This window comes from Ranitomeya imitator, chromosome 8 (assembly GCF_032444005.1).
Source record: "Ranitomeya imitator isolate aRanImi1 chromosome 8, aRanImi1.pri, whole genome shotgun sequence".
In the NCBI taxonomy this organism is placed as follows: domain Eukaryota; kingdom Metazoa; phylum Chordata; class Amphibia; order Anura; family Dendrobatidae; genus Ranitomeya; species Ranitomeya imitator.
Genome location: NC_091289.1, coordinates 2,316,213 through 2,332,125, shown reverse-complemented (window position 1 = coordinate 2,332,125; position 15,913 = coordinate 2,316,213). Strand labels below are relative to the sequence as shown.

The following is a 15,913-nucleotide window of genomic DNA, read 5'->3' as shown; positions in this document are numbered from 1 at the left end:
ATCAGAAGCGTGGGATTTCTACGTCCTTTATGACATCATCGTCGCTGTGTCCGTTGCTGATAGGCCTCGACCAATCAGAGACGCGGGATTTCCAGGACAGACAGAAAAACCCTTAGGCAATTATATATATAGATATGTGTGTAGGGACATATGTCTAGGGTTATATGTGTGACTAGTGATAATGTAACATCTGTCCTGAAGGCAAGTCGCACCTAGGTGTTAATAGGTACTTCCTTGGGACTAGTAGAAATTCTGTCTCCATCTCTCACCAGGAGGTCTAGCTAGGGCCAAGAAGAAAAGCAACATTTGGCACCTCTAAGGTCTTGGAGGGGAGATGCTAAATTGCGGCCTGAGGTGATGTATTCCTGGGAACCTGGTCACAATATATATTCATTAGTAGAGCGGCCGTGCCCAATCAAACAGACCGCAATTATGATATTAACCTGGGAGGCCGCTCTAGAAACCTGACCTCAGACCAAAGTTATAAATTCAGGCTGCAGACAGAGAATTGTGTTCACATGATGGGGGCAGCCTGAGAAGCTGGTGTGATTCAATCTACATTCTTCCTACCCTCAGGGAGCAGAAAGCAACTACCAGTTAGATAATCTCTGGAAGTTTCTCCTGTTGCCCCAGCTGGCCCCCACAGGCCAATGCCCACGAGCAGCCCCAGCTGGCCCCCACAGGCCATGCCCACAAGCAGCCCCAGCTGGCCCCCACAGGCCATGCCCACGAGCAGCCCCAGCTGGCCCCCTCAGGCCATGCCCACGAGCAGCCCCAGCTGGCCCCCTCAGGCCATGCCCACGAGCAGCCCCAGCTGGCCCCCACAGGCCATGCCCACGAGCAGCCCCAGCTGGCCCCCTCAGGCCATGCCCACGAGCAGCCCCAGCTGGCCCCCAGAGGCCGTGCCCATGAGCAGCCCCAGCTGGCCCCCCCACTCCTCAGGCTGCTGCAATTGTTGGCGAATTTCTTCCGTCGATAACCGGGCGGCTGTGACACTGCCCCCACGACAGCGCAGCAGTGATACACAGGGGTTAATGAAAACTGAAAGTAAAACAATAAGTGACGCCGCACCGGACCTAGGATCCATCACTATTCAGATCAGGAGCAGGAATCTGGTGACTGGATCCCTATTTAATGCACGATCATGAATATTGCTGCCTGGAAAATCCAGAAAAACGTAGAACCAGGAGAGTCTGCACTGAATGTGGACGATAAATCTATCCCAGCCGCTGGTTTCCATAGACTGACAGCAAGCAGAGATTTTGTAAATTTGTTATATTCATGGATAAAGGCTTATTATTCCACATTGACTTATCCTCCAGAGCTGCACTCACTATTCTGCTGTTACATTGTATCTATTCTCCAGTCACCTCCAGAGCTGCACTCACTATTCTGCTGTTACATATCTTATCCTCCAAAGCTGTACTCACTAGTCTTCTATTACATTCGGTCTCATCCTCCAGAGATGCACTCACTATTCTGCTGTTACATCGTATCTATTCTCCAGAGCTGGACTCACTATGCTGCTGTTACATATCTTATCCTCCAGAGCTGCCCTCACTAGCCTGCTGTTACATTGTATCTATTCTCCAGTCACCTCTAGAGCTGCACTCACTATTCTGCTTTTACATTGTGTCTTATCCCCCAGAGCAGCACTCGCTATTCTGCTGTTACATATTATACTCCAGTCAGATTACAATACAAGTGACATGAGGCAGGGGTACAAACAATGCTGCTGCTCATTTTGCTCAGTGTTCATAGGAGAGTGACAGGAGAGCGATGGCGGCAGAACACAGACTGCTGCACCTGTTATAATGTAGTGTTCTTTATAAAGTCTGTGCATCCAGAACAGCAGAAATCCCTGATGATGGATCAGATGCAGTCACTATAACTGTCCATGTGGAAACTTGTTTTTTGGCGCAGGGTCCCTGCAGAGATTCCTCTGCTTGTTTTTTTGGCGCAGGGTCCCTGCAGAGATTCCTCTGCTTGGTTTTTTGGCGCAGGGTCCCTGCAGAGGTTCCTCCGCTTGGTTTTTTGGCGCAGGGTCCCTGCAGAGATTCCTCTGCTTGGTTTTTTGGCGCAGGGTCCCTGCAGAGGTTCCTCTGGTTTGTTTTTGGCGCAGGGTCCCTGCAGAGGTTCCTCCGCTTGGTTTTTGGTGCAGGGACTCTGCGGAGACTCCGCTGCTTAGTGCGGGGTCCAAGCACATACATGGAGGTGCCAGTGGATGGAGGCTGCACTTTTTGGGTCAGTATGTGGGGGAGCTCAGGATGAACAGTTTTTCCTCCTCTTTGCGGATCCAGCGCAGGAGACGGGAGACGCCATTCACGGCGGACGACTTGCTTCCCAGGGGGCTGAAACAGACGTAGAGCTCGAAGGCCTCGGTCACCTGGGGAGAGACACGAGCGTGAGACATGCGCACATCTGCCGCCATGTAGACGCAGGACTCCGGGTGCAGTGAACCACGTGGCAGGTGTCATGGCGGCCATGGATGTTACTGCAGGCCAGAGCCTGCGGCCGCAGAGGTCGGCACACAGGTCGTGAAATTCATAATGCTCCACCATTTTCAATATCTCTACTTGCAGTCAGTGAGTGGGAACGATCCCGGTTACAGGGTCTCAACGTCTCTTGTAAGAAGCCATGGATCAGTTGGACACAGCCAGGACATTGTTTTCAACCTCAATAATTACATTTACTGACAGCAAGCAGAGGTCTCGACCATACTGAGAAATGGAGACATAAATGGTCTTGTGAAGCTGCACTAGTGGGCGCTCAGCAGATGTGGCTGCTACTCACCCAGGCCAGGACGCTCTCTCGGGGCCCCATGTGGTAGACGGTGGTGAGCGGGCGGGAGCTGCAGTGGGCGCGTCCGTGCAGGTGCTGGTACAGCGACACCAGGCGCTTCTGTTCTCCCTCCGTGTTGTACGGAGCGGCCATCGCCGGACTGCGGAGACATCAGCAACATTTACCCAATACCTCCAGCAATCAATATGGAGGTTCTGACTTGTGTGTCTCCGCCGCGCCTCCTGACACTTTGTGCTTCACCTCTGCTTGCTGTCAGTGAACTGGAATATTTACCCCAGCGGCTGAAGCCTGTCCTGACTGTGTCCTGCCCATGGTCAGCCTGGATCCACGGCAGAGGCACAAGTCTGCCGATAGCTTGTTACAATGTTTCAGGGCAGGTAACTTGTTTGCCTCACAGAGGATAGCCTAGACTGATGCATTGTAACGAACCCACAGCAGAGGAAGAACAAGGTCAGGACAGGGTTCACAGCAAGCAGAGATCTTGAGTCACAGTATCAGAAAGCTGGAGGATGACGAATATTCAGTGACATCCTGCAGAGCCCGACACTGGGCGCCGCTGATCTCCGTCCTTCTCACCTGGTGAAGAGCCCTGAGCTCTTGGATTTGTAGAGGAAGTGTCGGAGTTCTGGGATCCCGACCTGTGCGGCGTCGTACGGGGAGTTGGTCAGCGCCTCCGTCAGTGCCGCCCAGGTCCCGCGCTTCTCCAGGCGCTCCACAATCTTCCGCTTGCAGTCGGAGGCGGTGAAGAAGTCCTCGCGGTCGGTGGACACCATCAGGAGGAGCAGCTCCGGCTCGTGGCTCAGGTAGGAGATGTGTGTGTGGAAGAAGCCGGACGGGTTGAACTTTGGGAGGCACACGGGTGTCCAGGCCTCGCCCTCCCGGAAGGAGCTGGAGGAGGTGACCAGGTTGAAGAGCAGGTGGATGTCGATGGGGTGCAGATAGTGGTCCTTCCTCCGGACCAGGGTGAGCAGCTGCTGCTGGGACATCAGGATGGAGAACACCAGGCTCCGGGCCTTGGCCTGCTGCAGACAGTACGTGGCCGTGTCCCGCAGGGCGGGGGGCAGAGGGAGGCAGCGCACAGCGGCCAGGAGGAAGCTGGGGTCCGTGTCCATGGCGGCCAGCAGGTTGTCCGTGATGCGCTCGGAGCCGGAGAGCAGCCGCCGCAGGTCGTAGCTGGGCCGCTGCTGGAACAGGTGGTGGAGCTGCGCCCCGGTCACCAGGCTGACCACCTGGTAGTAGACGTAGAGCAGCTCCTGCGCCATCTCCTGCTCCGACTGCTGCGCGTGCGACACCGAGACCAGCACCAGCGGGGAGCGCCGCACAAACACCGCCGTGTAGCCATCTGCGGGAGGAAGGCGGCATGTAACACAGGCAAGATGGCGGTGACGTTGAGCCCCTCCCCCACACACCTGCATGGATGGAGCGGAGGGCATTCTTCTCGGTCTCCAGGAAGGACACGAGCGCCATCATGACCCCAGCCGTGCTGGACAGCGCCTCCTCGGACCGGAAGCGAGAATACACCGGCTTCCCGGCCTCGCTCAGGACAAACACGTGCTTCTGCTGCCGGTACCAGTCCTCCGCTGGGCTGGCGGGGTCCCCGTGGCTCTGGCCGCTGACGCTCAGCTGCGTGCTCAGCTTACTGAAGTCATGCGTGATCTCCTCCATGCTCTCCGTGTCGCCCTCCACCTCTCCGGTCAGGTCCTCGTAGGACTGGGCGTGGACGATCCGGGCGTGGACGATCCGGGCGTGGACGATCCGGGCCTGGCCGGCCCCTGCGGAGAGAGCGGCAGCGTCAGACATGGCGGCAGACATGGCGGCAGCGGCAGACATGGCGGCAGCGGCAGACATGGCGGCAGCGGCAGACATGGCGGCCCGGGCTGCGGACACTCACCCGGCTCCGGCCCCTGGAGCAGCGCGGGGGCTGGGCTCTCACTCCGCTCGCCAGACGCCATGACAGAAACCGCAGGGAGACGGTGTGTGCCACAACCAAGGACACTGGGCTCCGCAGACAGCACCACAAGTCCCAGCACAACCCCAGGTGTTCACTCTCAGGCTGTCGTCGGCTGGGACTTGTGGTGCCACCAGTGCTTGACATACAGTACACACAGAGCCCTTATAACCGCAGACTATACAATGTACGGCCCACCTAGAGCCGCAGGGGCACTACTACTCCCAGCATGCCGCGCACGGCCCTCATAGTCTCCGCTTCCGCTGCGCCTCTCTGTCTCCTCCGCTGGACTACACTTCCCGGCATCCCGCGCGCGCTGCTCTTCGGGACTTGTAGTCCACACCGGGCCGCTTACGCTGTTTTTGAAGCATGAAGACTGCAGTTCCCGTGATGCAACGCGGGGAGAGGCGAGTGACGTATTTCCGTTCCAGAGCGGAAGTGTCTGCTGTCTTCTTGTGAGAGGGACGGAGAAGAGCTGAGGCGCCGCGGCGTGGACTGGACAGCGGTGCGTGTGCGGGTCTGCGGCTGCTGGGACTTGTAGTGCTACCACACAATATCCAGGTGAACGTGGCGGATAATATCGGCCGGGAGCAGAGGATGCTGGGAGCACTGTCCCTGGCGTTGCTGGGTCTTGTGGTCCCCGCAGTGCTCGTCCTGTTACATAATTACAGGCTCCGCCCCTCCTGGCTGCCGCCATGTTTGGATTTGCTCATCTCAGTTTTGCAGGTTTTATTTAGATTTTTTTTGTCATTTTTAGCAAACATCAGGTTTGGCAGCGACTTCAGCTCAGGCCTCCGATTATTACCATAAAAGGCCCAAAGACATAAACCTGGTTATAGGGGGCAATATAAAGATCAATGGTCGGTGGGTTCTACTGTGCTGCGACCAATGTCAGGGGCAAGGTGCCCAGAAAACGCTCGGGAGGGGGCAATCACAGGGTGTGGGGGGCAATAAGCTCAGGAGGGGGCAATAAGCTCAGGAGGGGGCAATCACGGTGTGGGGGGCAATAAGCTCAGGAGGGGGCAATCACAGGGTGTGGGGGGCAATAAGCTCAGGAGGGGGCAATCACAGGGTGTGGGGGCAATAAGCTCGGGAGGGGGCAATCACAGGGTGTGGGGGCAATAAACTCAGGAGGGGGCAATCACAGGGTGTGGGGGCAATAAGCTCAGGAGGGGGCAATCACAGGGTGTGGGGGGCAATAAGCTCAGGAGGGGGCAATCACGGTGTGGGGGGCAATAAGCTCAGGAGGGGGCAATCACAGGGTGTGGGGGACAATAAGCTCAGGAGGGGGCAATCACAGGGTGTGGGGGCAATAAGCTCGGGAGGGGGCAATCACAGGGTGTGGGGGCAATAAACTCAGGAGGGGGCAATCACAGGGTGTGGGGGCAATAAGCTCAGGAGGGGGCAATCACAGGGTGTGGGGGGCAATAAGCTCAGGAGGGGGCAATCACGGTGTGGGGGCAATAAGCTCAGGAGGGGGCAATCACAGGGTGTGGGGGCAATAAGCTCAGGAGGGGGCAATCACAGGGTGTGGGGGCAATAAGCTCAGGAGGGGGCAATCACAGGGTGTGGGGGCAATAAGCTCAGGAGGGGGCAATCACAGGGTGTGGGGGGCAATAAGCTCAGGAGGGGGCAATCACGGTGTGGGGGGCAATAAGCTCAGGAGGGGGCAATCACAGGGTGTGAGGGGCAGTAAGCTCTGGAGGGGGCAATCACAGCGTGGGGGACAGCAAGCTCGAGGGGGCACTCATGGGGCATGAGGGGCAGCAGGCTCAGGTGGGGGCACTCATGGGGCGTGGGGGGAAATAAGCTCGGGAGGGGGCAATCACAGGGTGTGAGGGGCAGTTAGCTCAGGAGGGGGCAATCATGGGGCGTGAGGGGCAGTAAGCTCGGGTGGGGGCAATCACAGGGTGTGGGGGGCAATAAGCTCATGAGGGGGCAATCACAGGGTGTGGGGGGGCAATAAGCTCGGGTGGGGGCAATCACAGGGTGTGGGGGGCAATAAGCTCGGGAGGGGGCAATCATGGGGCGTGAGGGGCAGTAAGCTCGGGAGGGGGCAATCACAGGGCGTGGGGGGCAATAAGCTCGGGAGGGGGCAATCACAGGGTGTGGGGGGGCAATAAGCTTGGGAGGGGGCAATCACAGGGTGTGTGGGCAATAAGCTTCGGAGGGGGCAGTCACGGGGCGTGAGGGGCAGTAAGCTCGGGAGGGGGCAATTCCAGGGTGTAAGGGGGGGCAATAAGCTCGGGAGGGGGCAATCACAGGATGTGGGGGGGCAATAAGCTCGGGAGGGGGCAATCACGGGGCGTGAGGGCAGTAAGCTCGGGTGGGGGCAATCATGGGGGGTGGGGGCAATCACAGGGTGTGAGGGGCAGTAAGCTCGAGAGGGGGCAATCCCAGGGTGTGGGGGGGCAATAAGCTCGGGAGGGGGCAATAAGCTCGGGAGGGGGCAATCACAGGGTGTGGGGGGGCAATAAGCTCGGGAGGGGGCAATCACGGGGCGTGAGGGCAGTAAGCTTGGGTGGGGGCAATCACGGTGTGAGGGGCAGTTAGCTCAGGAGGGGGCAATCATGGGGCGTGAGGGGCAGTAAGCTCGGGAGGGGGCAATCACGGGGGGTGGGGGGCAATAAGCTCGGGAGGGGGCAATCACAGGTTGTGAGGGGCAGTAAGCTCGGGGGGGCAATAAGCTCGGGAGGGGGCAATCACAGGGCGTGGGGGGCAATAAGCTCGGGAGGGGGCAATCACAGGGTCTGGGGGGCAATAAGCTCGGGAGGGGGCAATCGCAGGGTGTGATGGGCAGTTAGCTCAGGAGGGGGCAATCATGGGGCGTGAGGGGCAGTAAGCTCGGGTGGGGGCAATCACAGGGTGTGGGGGGCAGTAAGCTCGGGAGGGGGCAATCACAGGGTGTGGGGGGCAATAAGCTCGGGAGGGGGCAATCACAGGGTGTGGGGGGGCAATAAGCTCGGGGGGGGCAATCACGGGGCGTGAGGGGCAGTAAGCTCGGGAGGGGGCAATCCCAGGCATGAGGGGCAGGAAAGCGAGGAATAGTACGGAACTTCCATGACTCGTGTGAGAATTCTCCTGTAAGGCGTGATGCCATAAATCATAGTACAGACCAGTGACACAGATAATCGGTCCCTCTATTTGTATGTCATGCAGGATGATATTGGAAGACAAGAAAATAAAAGCTTTATCAGTCCATATCTAATATAAAGGTAGTATAGAGCTTACCCATACTGTGGTGAAGGAACCCCACACACAGACACCGGCGCCCCGACGCGCGTTTCGCTTCTCCAGGGGTTATTGTGCCGCTCCCTTTATGATTGTTGGGCTCCGCCTTCTTGTCCTACACTTGTGGGCAGAGCCTGATGTGGCGGTCCTATCAGGATGTGATCAAGTGCCCATGTTGTATGTGACGCGGGTGATTTTGATTGGCCGCTGAGCTGTCCGTGTTTTCTCTGCAGATTCACCTTCAGGAGACGGACCCTCAGACCAGGAGGATGTGGGACGACCCGCGGCAGACACCCAGATTCCGGTGAGATCATTTATACAACTGTCTTATAGGAGTTCAGTACAAGGATGGAGCGGGGGCCCATACGCTGAGGCATTAATACCGCTCCTCGGCTCGCTCCGCTCTGGTGAAGCAATGGCTGTGATTGGCTGCACTGGTCGGGTGATCCGTGGTACCGTGACCATACAATGGGAAGCCATCGTTCCACCAGAGCGCCTTGCTCTGCCACCCACATAGTCACAGCCAGGTGGCGCCATTCTCTCCACCTTTTCTTTCTGTGACTCTCATCAGACCACCCATCTACAATGTACTAACGTGCTCGTGGGGGTCCAATATTCAGATCTCCCCTCTGGGCCTTTGTACAAGAGCTCCGCTTCTGGCTGGTGACTTCTGTCCTGACATAGCTGCGGTGAGATGCAGCCAGCCCCCTCCACACAGCGTGTGATGGAGCCCGGGGCCTGTACTGATGCAATGTATGGTGCTTTGTCACACACTGACGATGTCCGATCAGAGTGTGCGGGGGCCGTAGTGAGCTTGTGTCCAGTGCTTCCTTCACACTGCGGCACCATTCACACAGGCATCAGGTCTTGGTGCCCCTCCCCGTACAGTCCAGATGAGGCAATGGTCCCACTATCGTCCCCCTCATATAATCATATATACAGCTGACTGCCCCACCCCCTCCTCCCTAAAACGTTGTTTACTATTTTTAATGCACGTTCTGGCCTTTCTTTCCATACAGGGGGCACTTCGGAGAATCAATTCCACCCCTAATACCTCCAGGCTCCAAACCGAGACTGCGAGGACGTCATCCGTTCCACTTCCAGGGTGGCCCATGTCTTCCTAACACCCGCTTTGATAGCCCAGGATCTGCCGTCATGCACAGAGACATGGATGGGCGCTGGGAAGAGGACACGATGCCGGAAGAGGAGCCACATCTCTGGAGGGCGAGAAGTAACACTGACTACAGGGATGACGATTACAGAGGAGAGGAGGTGATGGACATGCGCTACAGGGAGGTGGGCAAGCCAGAAAGCGAGTTCAGGGCCCACTTAGCCCCCGATATGGACTATAGAGAGAGGGCTCAGAGAGGGCCACCTGATGTGGACTACAGATGTGAGGAAGGCCCCACCGTCGCCTACAGAGAGAGATTCCAACCCCCTCCGTTATATAGAGAGCGAGAGAGCCTGGAATCCAGGAGGCGAATGCAGGAAGAGCTAGACCTCCGACGGCAGGAGGTCTTGGAGCACAATCGTCAGAGAGTCACGTCTGTGCTGGACATCTTACTACAGCAGCAACAGAGACAAGAGATGTCCCAGAGAGCGCGCCAGGACAGGGAGACGTCTGCGCCTTCACTTTACCAAGAGTCTGCGGACCGTGACTTACGGTTCAGGAAGCCAGACGCGAACTACGTGGACATGCGCTACATGGACCAAGAGCCAGGCTTGGACTACAGAGAGCGAGTTGTCGTGGATTACTCACACACTTCGGTGGCTGGGGATTATAACACCAGCGAGAATCCACAGCGCGCCCCGGTGCTGCAGGAGACGGCCGGCGTGGCACCTGGGGCCCTGGAGACCGTCGTAACATCGCAGGCTGCCTATGATAATAGAGACCTGAAGATGCCAGGGATGAGGAGAGACGCCGACTATCGGGAGACCGAGAAATCCGATTCTGACTACCGTGGCCGGGATTGCAGAGATGTCAAGACTGTCGACTCAGATTACCGAGGCAAGAAGAGCGCCGATGCAGACTATCGGGACAAAGAGCTCGCTGCTGCCACTGAGACCAGTGAGAAAAAGAGCGCAGGTGCAATGAAGACACAAGACCAGCCCAAGACGGTGAAAAATCCAGAGGCGCTCCAGAGTGTAATGGCCGCTCCAGATCTAGCGCTAGCCTCTCTCCCCAGCACCGGGCAGGTAATCCCATTCTTGTCTTACGACAAACCGCAGATGCCACCTGTGTCCAAGGTAAATGTGGTTCAGGAGCGGGCGCAGTCTGCCGCGAAGAGGGAGGCACCGAGCGAGGCAAACAAGGGCAGCTTCCCCGGGAAACTGGACGTAGACTTCAGAGATCGGCCCAAGCCAGAAGCTCCAGCCCAAGAAGCCAAAGAGAGGCCGAGCAAGGTGATGAGACTCACTGCAGACAGCAAGGAGCCCTGTCCTAGTGACCAAGACCTCCGCAGTAAGGAACCCACCCAGGGGGGATCAGATCAAGACTTCCGTACAGGTAAATTCGTGCAGAAGGACGAGGACCTTCGGGCTGGGAAGAATCCCACCTCAGCTGACCATCTGCAGAACACTGTGCTCTTTGACTTCCTAAGACTAGCAGCCAAGGAGTTAAGGCTGCAGCAAGAGAAAGGACATGTCAGTGATGAGACCAAAGGGCCAGCGGGGTCACATGAACCCCAGAAACCACAAGCAGCCAGAACGTCTAACCCGGCCCCAGCTGCAAGCAGCGTTAAGTCAGCAGGAGCTCCTTCCTCCATGGATTTTCTGGGCCGGCAGGACGCAGACTACAGGAAAAAGGCCTTCAATGATGTCGACCTACGAGTCGGCCATGGCTCCAACAAAAAAACGCGTGAAGACCCACAGCCTGGAAGTAAGGTACGGAGGCAAGGGTGACCGTGCATGTATATATAGAGAGGTGAAAAAAGGGGGCCGCATGGACCTCTACTGGGGATGATGGGTGGAGTTCGGTAACCAGAGCTATAGAGTTGCTATAAAATGGAGCGACTCCTATCTTCTATAACACATTGGGGGCAGTAGTACAGTGCAGGATGTCCCATAAATGTCTGTTCTGTTCCTGATCTCAGAATCTCCGCTTTTAGAGGAGATGAATCTGCTGGACATGATGTCCATGTCAGTGGTGACCGGGGCTGTGGAGTGGGAGGATTAGGGTACCGACCAGGGCTGTGGAGTCTGTAAGCCAAACCTCCGACTCCTCAATGCCCTGGTCCCGGGTGTGCGGCCCTGGTCCCGGGTGTGCGGCCCTGGTCCCGGGTGTGCGGCCCTGGTCCCGGGTCTGCTGCCCCTATGTCTAACCTGTCGCTCAGAGCTGGGAACTAGTACAGTAATGAGAGATGTAGAAAGGTTCAGCATGGTGGATGGAGACGTAATGGCTGACTGGAGTTTGATCTAATGCATTGTTTCACTCCACAGGATAAAGACTACAGGCGGACGGCTGTCCCCGACGGCGCTACCAGGATAATATGGCTGGACGGTCTTCCAACTGGAGCTTCTAGAGAAGATGTAAGTCTGGGTAGCGGGGTCCGCTGGGTGCAATGTGCCAGTTCTGCTGATAATCGTCAATGTTTGAGATGGTGGGTGATCCGTTCATGATTACCCATGACGGGGGTGTGCGGGGGTCTCAATCGTGGCTTATGCCTGAGGAAGGACCCCACTAGTGAGAATGAGGTAAGTATAATGGATGGGTCAAAATTTAGGATTATGCTCTGGCCCTTGTGCAGCAATGTCGTAGTCACCAGCACACATGTTATCGTGGAGTCGCGGTAACTTGGGAATTGTGGGTTTTCTGGGGTCACTTATTGCGAGTTGTTGTCATGAGCCCCCAATCCCATCTCTGCATTCACTGCCTCGCGTTTTACAGATGCAGATCTTTATAGATCAGGGGTAAGATGGGGCAGGAGCTCTATAGATGAGCTGTATGATGGGGGCAGGAGCCCTATAGATGAGCTGTATGATGGGTGCGGGAGCCCTATAGATGAGCTGTATGATGGGGCAGGAGCCCTATAGATGAGCTGTATGATGGGGCAGGAGCCCTATAGATGAGCTGTATGATGGGGGCAGGAGCCCTATAGATGAGCTGTATGATGGGGCAGGAGCCCTATAGATGAGCTGTATGATGGGGGCAGGGAGCCCTATAGATAAGCTGTATGGTGGGGCAGGGAGCCCTATAGATGAGCTGTATGATGGGGGCAGGGAGCCCTATAGATGAGCTGTATGATGGGGGCAGGAGCCCTATAGATGAGCTGTATGATGGGGCAGGAGCCCTATAGATGAGCTGTATGATGGGGGCAGGGAGCCCTATAGATAAGCTGTATGGTGGGGCAGGGAGCCCTATAGATGAGCTGTATGATGGGGGCAGGGAGCCCTATAGATGAGCTGTATGATGGGGGCAGGGAGCCCTATAGATGAGCTGTATGATGGGGGCAGGAGCCTTATAGATGAGCTGTATGATGGGGGCAGGAGCCCTATAGATGAGCTGTATGATGGGGCAGGAGCCCTATAGATGAGCTGTATGATGGGGGCAGGAGCCCTATAGATGAGCTGTATGATGGGGGCAGGAGCCCTATAGATGAGCTGTATGATGGGGCAGGAGCCCTATAGATGAGCTGTATGATGGGGGCAGGAGCCCTATAGATGAGCTGTATGATGGGGGCAGGAGCCCTATAGATGAGCTGTATGATGGGGCAGGAGCCCTATAGATGAGTTGTATGATGGGGGCAGGAGCCCTATAAATGAGCTGTATGATGGGGGCAGGAGCCCTATAGATGAGCTGTATGATGGGGCAGGGAGCCCTATAGATGAGCTGTATGATGGGTGCGGGAGCCCTATAGATGAGCTGTATGATGGGGCAGGAGCCCTATAGATGAGCTGTATGGTGGGGGCAGGGAGCCCTATAGATGAGCTGTATGATGGGTGCGGGAGCCCTATAGATGAGCTGTATGATGGGGGCAGGAGCCTTATAGATGAGCTGTATGATGGGGGCAGGAGCCCTATAGATGAGCTGTATGATGGGGCAGGAGCCCTATAGATGAGCTGTATGATGGGGGCAGGAGCCCTATAGATGAGCTGTATGATGGGGCAGGAGCCCTATAGATGAGCTGTATGATGGGGGCAGGAGCCCTATAGTTGAGCTGTATGATGGGGGCAGGGAGCCCTATGGTGGGATTGTGCCCGTCCTCTCATGGTTTCTCCCTCCACAGATCCTCTCCGCTCTCTCTGGCTCGCGGCCTCTGCCTGAACACGGAGTGAACCTCATCGGATACATGCCAGGTGAGTGATGTCTGACGTCATGATTGACCCACAAGTTCTGTGTCTTGACAACCGGCAGCTCCATAGTGATAGTGTCCCCTGACCTCCGGCCGATGGAAACCACCGCTGTCGGCCCGGGATTTACACTGGACCTTCATGGCATCCTCTTTGGGGGTCCGGAGGATATTGGTTCGAGCCCTCGTGACAGATATAACTGGGGCCGTCACTTTTTTTAGCCGTTGACCTTCACAGATAATAATAATTTTATTTATATAGCGCCAACATATTGCGCAGCGCTTTACAAATTATAGAGGGGACTTGTACAGACAATAGACATTACAGCATAACAATAATCACAGTTCAAAACAGATACCAGGAGGAATGAGGGTCCTGCTGCTCGCAAGCTACAAACTATGAGGAAAAGGGGAGACACGAGAGGTGGATGGTAACAATTGCTTTAGTTATTCGGACCGGCCATAGTGTAAGGCTCGGGTGTTCATGTAAAGCTGCATGAACCAGTTATCTGCCTAAGTATGTAGCAGTACAGACACAGAGGGCTAATACTGCATAAAGTGTATGAGAACATGATGCGAGGAACCTGGTTATGGTAAAAGATATTGAATGGGCCACACAGGGATCGTTAGGTTAATGCATTGAGATGGCAGGCCAGTCTGAACAGATGAGTTTTTAGGGCACACTTAAAACTGTGGGGATTGGGGATTAATCGTATTAACCTGGGTAGTGCATTCCAAAGAATCGGCGCAGCACGTGTAAAGTCTTGGAGACGGGAGTGGGAGGTTCTGATTATTGAGGATGCTAACCTGAGGTCATTAGCGGAGCGGAGGGCACGGGTAGGGTGGTAGACTGAGAACAGAGAGGAGATGTAGGGTGGTGCTGAGCCATGGAGTGCTTTGTGGATGAGGGTAGTAGTTTTGTACTGGATTCTGGAGTGGATGGGTAGCCAGTGTAATGACTGGCACAAGGTAGAGGCATCGGTGTAACGGTTGGTGAGGAATATGATCCTGGCTGCAGCATTCAGGACAGATTGGAGCGGGGAGAGTTTTGCAAGAGGGAGGCCGATTAGTAGAGAGTTACAAAATAGTCCAGACGGGATGAATAAGTGAAACAGTAAGAGTTTTTGCAGAGTCGAAAGTAAGAAAAGGGCGAATTCTAGAAATGTTTTTGAGATGCAGATAAGAGCGAGCCAATGATCGGATGTAGGGGGTGAATGAAAGCTCGGAATCAAGTATGACCCCAAGGCAGCGGGCATGTTGCTTTGGAGTAATGGTGGAACCGCACACGGAGATGGCAATGTCAGGCAAAGGTAGGTTAGTAGTGGGAGAAAACACAAGGAGTTCAGTTTTTGACAGTTTCAGTGTCAGAGAGAGGGAGGACATGATGTTAGAGACAGCGGTAAGACAATCACTGGTGTTTTCTAAAAAGGTCGGCGTGACAACAGGAGAAGAGGTGTATAATTGGGTGTCGTCAGCATAGAGATGGTACTGGAAACCAAATCTACTGATTGTTTGTCCAATAGGGGCAGTATACAAAGAGAAGAGGAGGGGGCCTAGGACTGATCCTTGAGGAACCCCAACAGTAAGGGGAAGGTGAGAGGAGGAGGAACCAGCAAAACATACAGTGAAGGATCGGTCAGAGAGATAGGAGGAGAACCAGGACAGAACGGTGTCCTTGAGGCCGATGGAGCGGAGCATAGCGAGGAGGAGCTGGTGATCCACAGTGTCGAATGCTGTGGAGAGATCTAAGAGAATTAGCCTGGAGTAGTGACCATTAGATTTAGCTGTTAGTAGATCATTAGAGACTTTAGTGAGGGCAGTTTCAGTAGAGTGTAAAGAGCGGAAACCAGATTGAAGAGGGTCGAGAAGAGAGTTATCTGAGAGATAGCGGATAAGACAGGAGTGGACCAGGCGTTCGAGGAGTTGAGAGATGAAGGGAAGATTAGAGACAGGTCTATAGTTAGCGGCACAGTTTTGATCGAGGGAGGGTTTTTAGTGATGGCTGTATGATGGCATGCTTAAATGAGGAGGGAATGATACCAGAAGAAAGAGAGAGGTTGAATATTTTTGTTAGGTGAGAGGGGACAGCCGGGGAAAGGGACTGGAGGGGATGTGACGGAATGGGGTCACTGGTGCAAGTGGTTGGGCGAGAAGATGCAAGGAGCCTGATTACTTCTTCTTCTGTAACTGCTTCAAAGTCAGAGAGTGAACTAGATGCAGTGGGGGAGGGAGGACAGTGCATGGTATGAAGAGATTGGGAGATGATTTCCTGTCGAATGTGGTCAATTTTTTCTTTGAAGTAATTGGCCAGATCGCCAGCGCCTAGATCTGTGGTTGGGGCCTGCTCTCTTGGGTTGAGTAGGGACTGGAACGTGTCAAAGAGACATTTAGGGTTATTGGACAGCGAGGTGATCAGGGTGTTGAAATAGGTTTGTTTGGAGAGGTGAAGGGCAGAGTTGTATGTTTTAAGCATGAACTTATAATGGATGAAATCTTCGGGTAGATTAGATTTTCTCCAGACATTCGGCGCACATGGAGCACCGCTGCAGGAAACGTGTTTGCAGCGTGTGCCACGGTTGTCGCCGTCTGTGCCGAGTTGTTTTATGTATAGGAGGAGCAGCTTCATCCAGAGCACTTTGCAGGG

The 15,913-nt window shown here is 55.3% G+C and overlaps 2 protein-coding genes across 8 annotated transcripts in view; one reads left to right on the top strand and one right to left on the bottom strand.

Moving 5' to 3' along the window:
* Nucleotides 1-1,260: 1,260 nt before the first annotated feature.
* Nucleotides 1,261-5,069, bottom strand: MON1A (MON1 homolog A, secretory trafficking associated). Its single transcript, XM_069736015.1, has 5 exons — nt 4,694-5,069; nt 4,212-4,574; nt 3,379-4,144; nt 2,794-2,941; nt 1,261-2,386 (listed from the first exon to the last, which is right to left on the bottom strand). The coding sequence occupies exons 1-5, from the start codon at nt 4,752-4,754 to the stop codon at nt 2,246-2,248; spliced, it is 1,479 nt and encodes a 492-aa protein (XP_069592116.1). The 5' UTR covers nt 4,755-5,069; the 3' UTR covers nt 1,261-2,245.
* Nucleotides 5,070-5,181: 112 nt separating this feature from the next.
* LOC138647181 (RNA-binding protein 6-like) overlaps nt 5,182-15,913 on the top strand; it is a 61,022-nt gene continuing 50,290 nt past the window's right edge. For 4 of the 7 annotated variants that reach the window (XM_069736005.1, XM_069736002.1, XM_069736004.1 and 1 more), the window contains exons 1-5: nt 5,182-5,311; nt 8,215-8,285; nt 9,001-10,864; nt 11,420-11,509; nt 13,207-13,276. In XM_069736005.1, coding sequence (XP_069592106.1) covers nt 8,251-8,285; nt 9,001-10,864; nt 11,420-11,509; nt 13,207-13,276 — 2,059 coding nt within the window. In that variant the 5' untranslated portion in view covers nt 5,182-5,311; nt 8,215-8,250. The remainder of the gene's footprint in view (nt 5,312-8,214; nt 8,286-9,000; nt 10,865-11,419; nt 11,510-13,206; nt 13,277-15,913) is intronic. The other 3 variants (XM_069736006.1, XM_069736003.1, XM_069736001.1) reach the window with 1 other exon arrangement.

Coding starts and splice junctions, on each gene's coding strand:
- MON1A (XM_069736015.1), bottom strand. CDS start 4,754: ATGGCGTCTGGCGAGCGGAGTGAGAGCCCAGCCCCCGCGCTGCTCCAG. Junction 4,145..4,211: donor CCTCCGCTCCATCCATGCAG/GTGTGTGGGGGA, acceptor TTCCTCCCGCAG/ATGGCTACACGGCGGTGTTT. Junction 2,387..2,793: donor GAGAGAGCGTCCTGGCCTGG/GTGAGTAGCAGC, acceptor GTCTCTCCCCAG/GTGACCGAGGCCTTCGAGCT.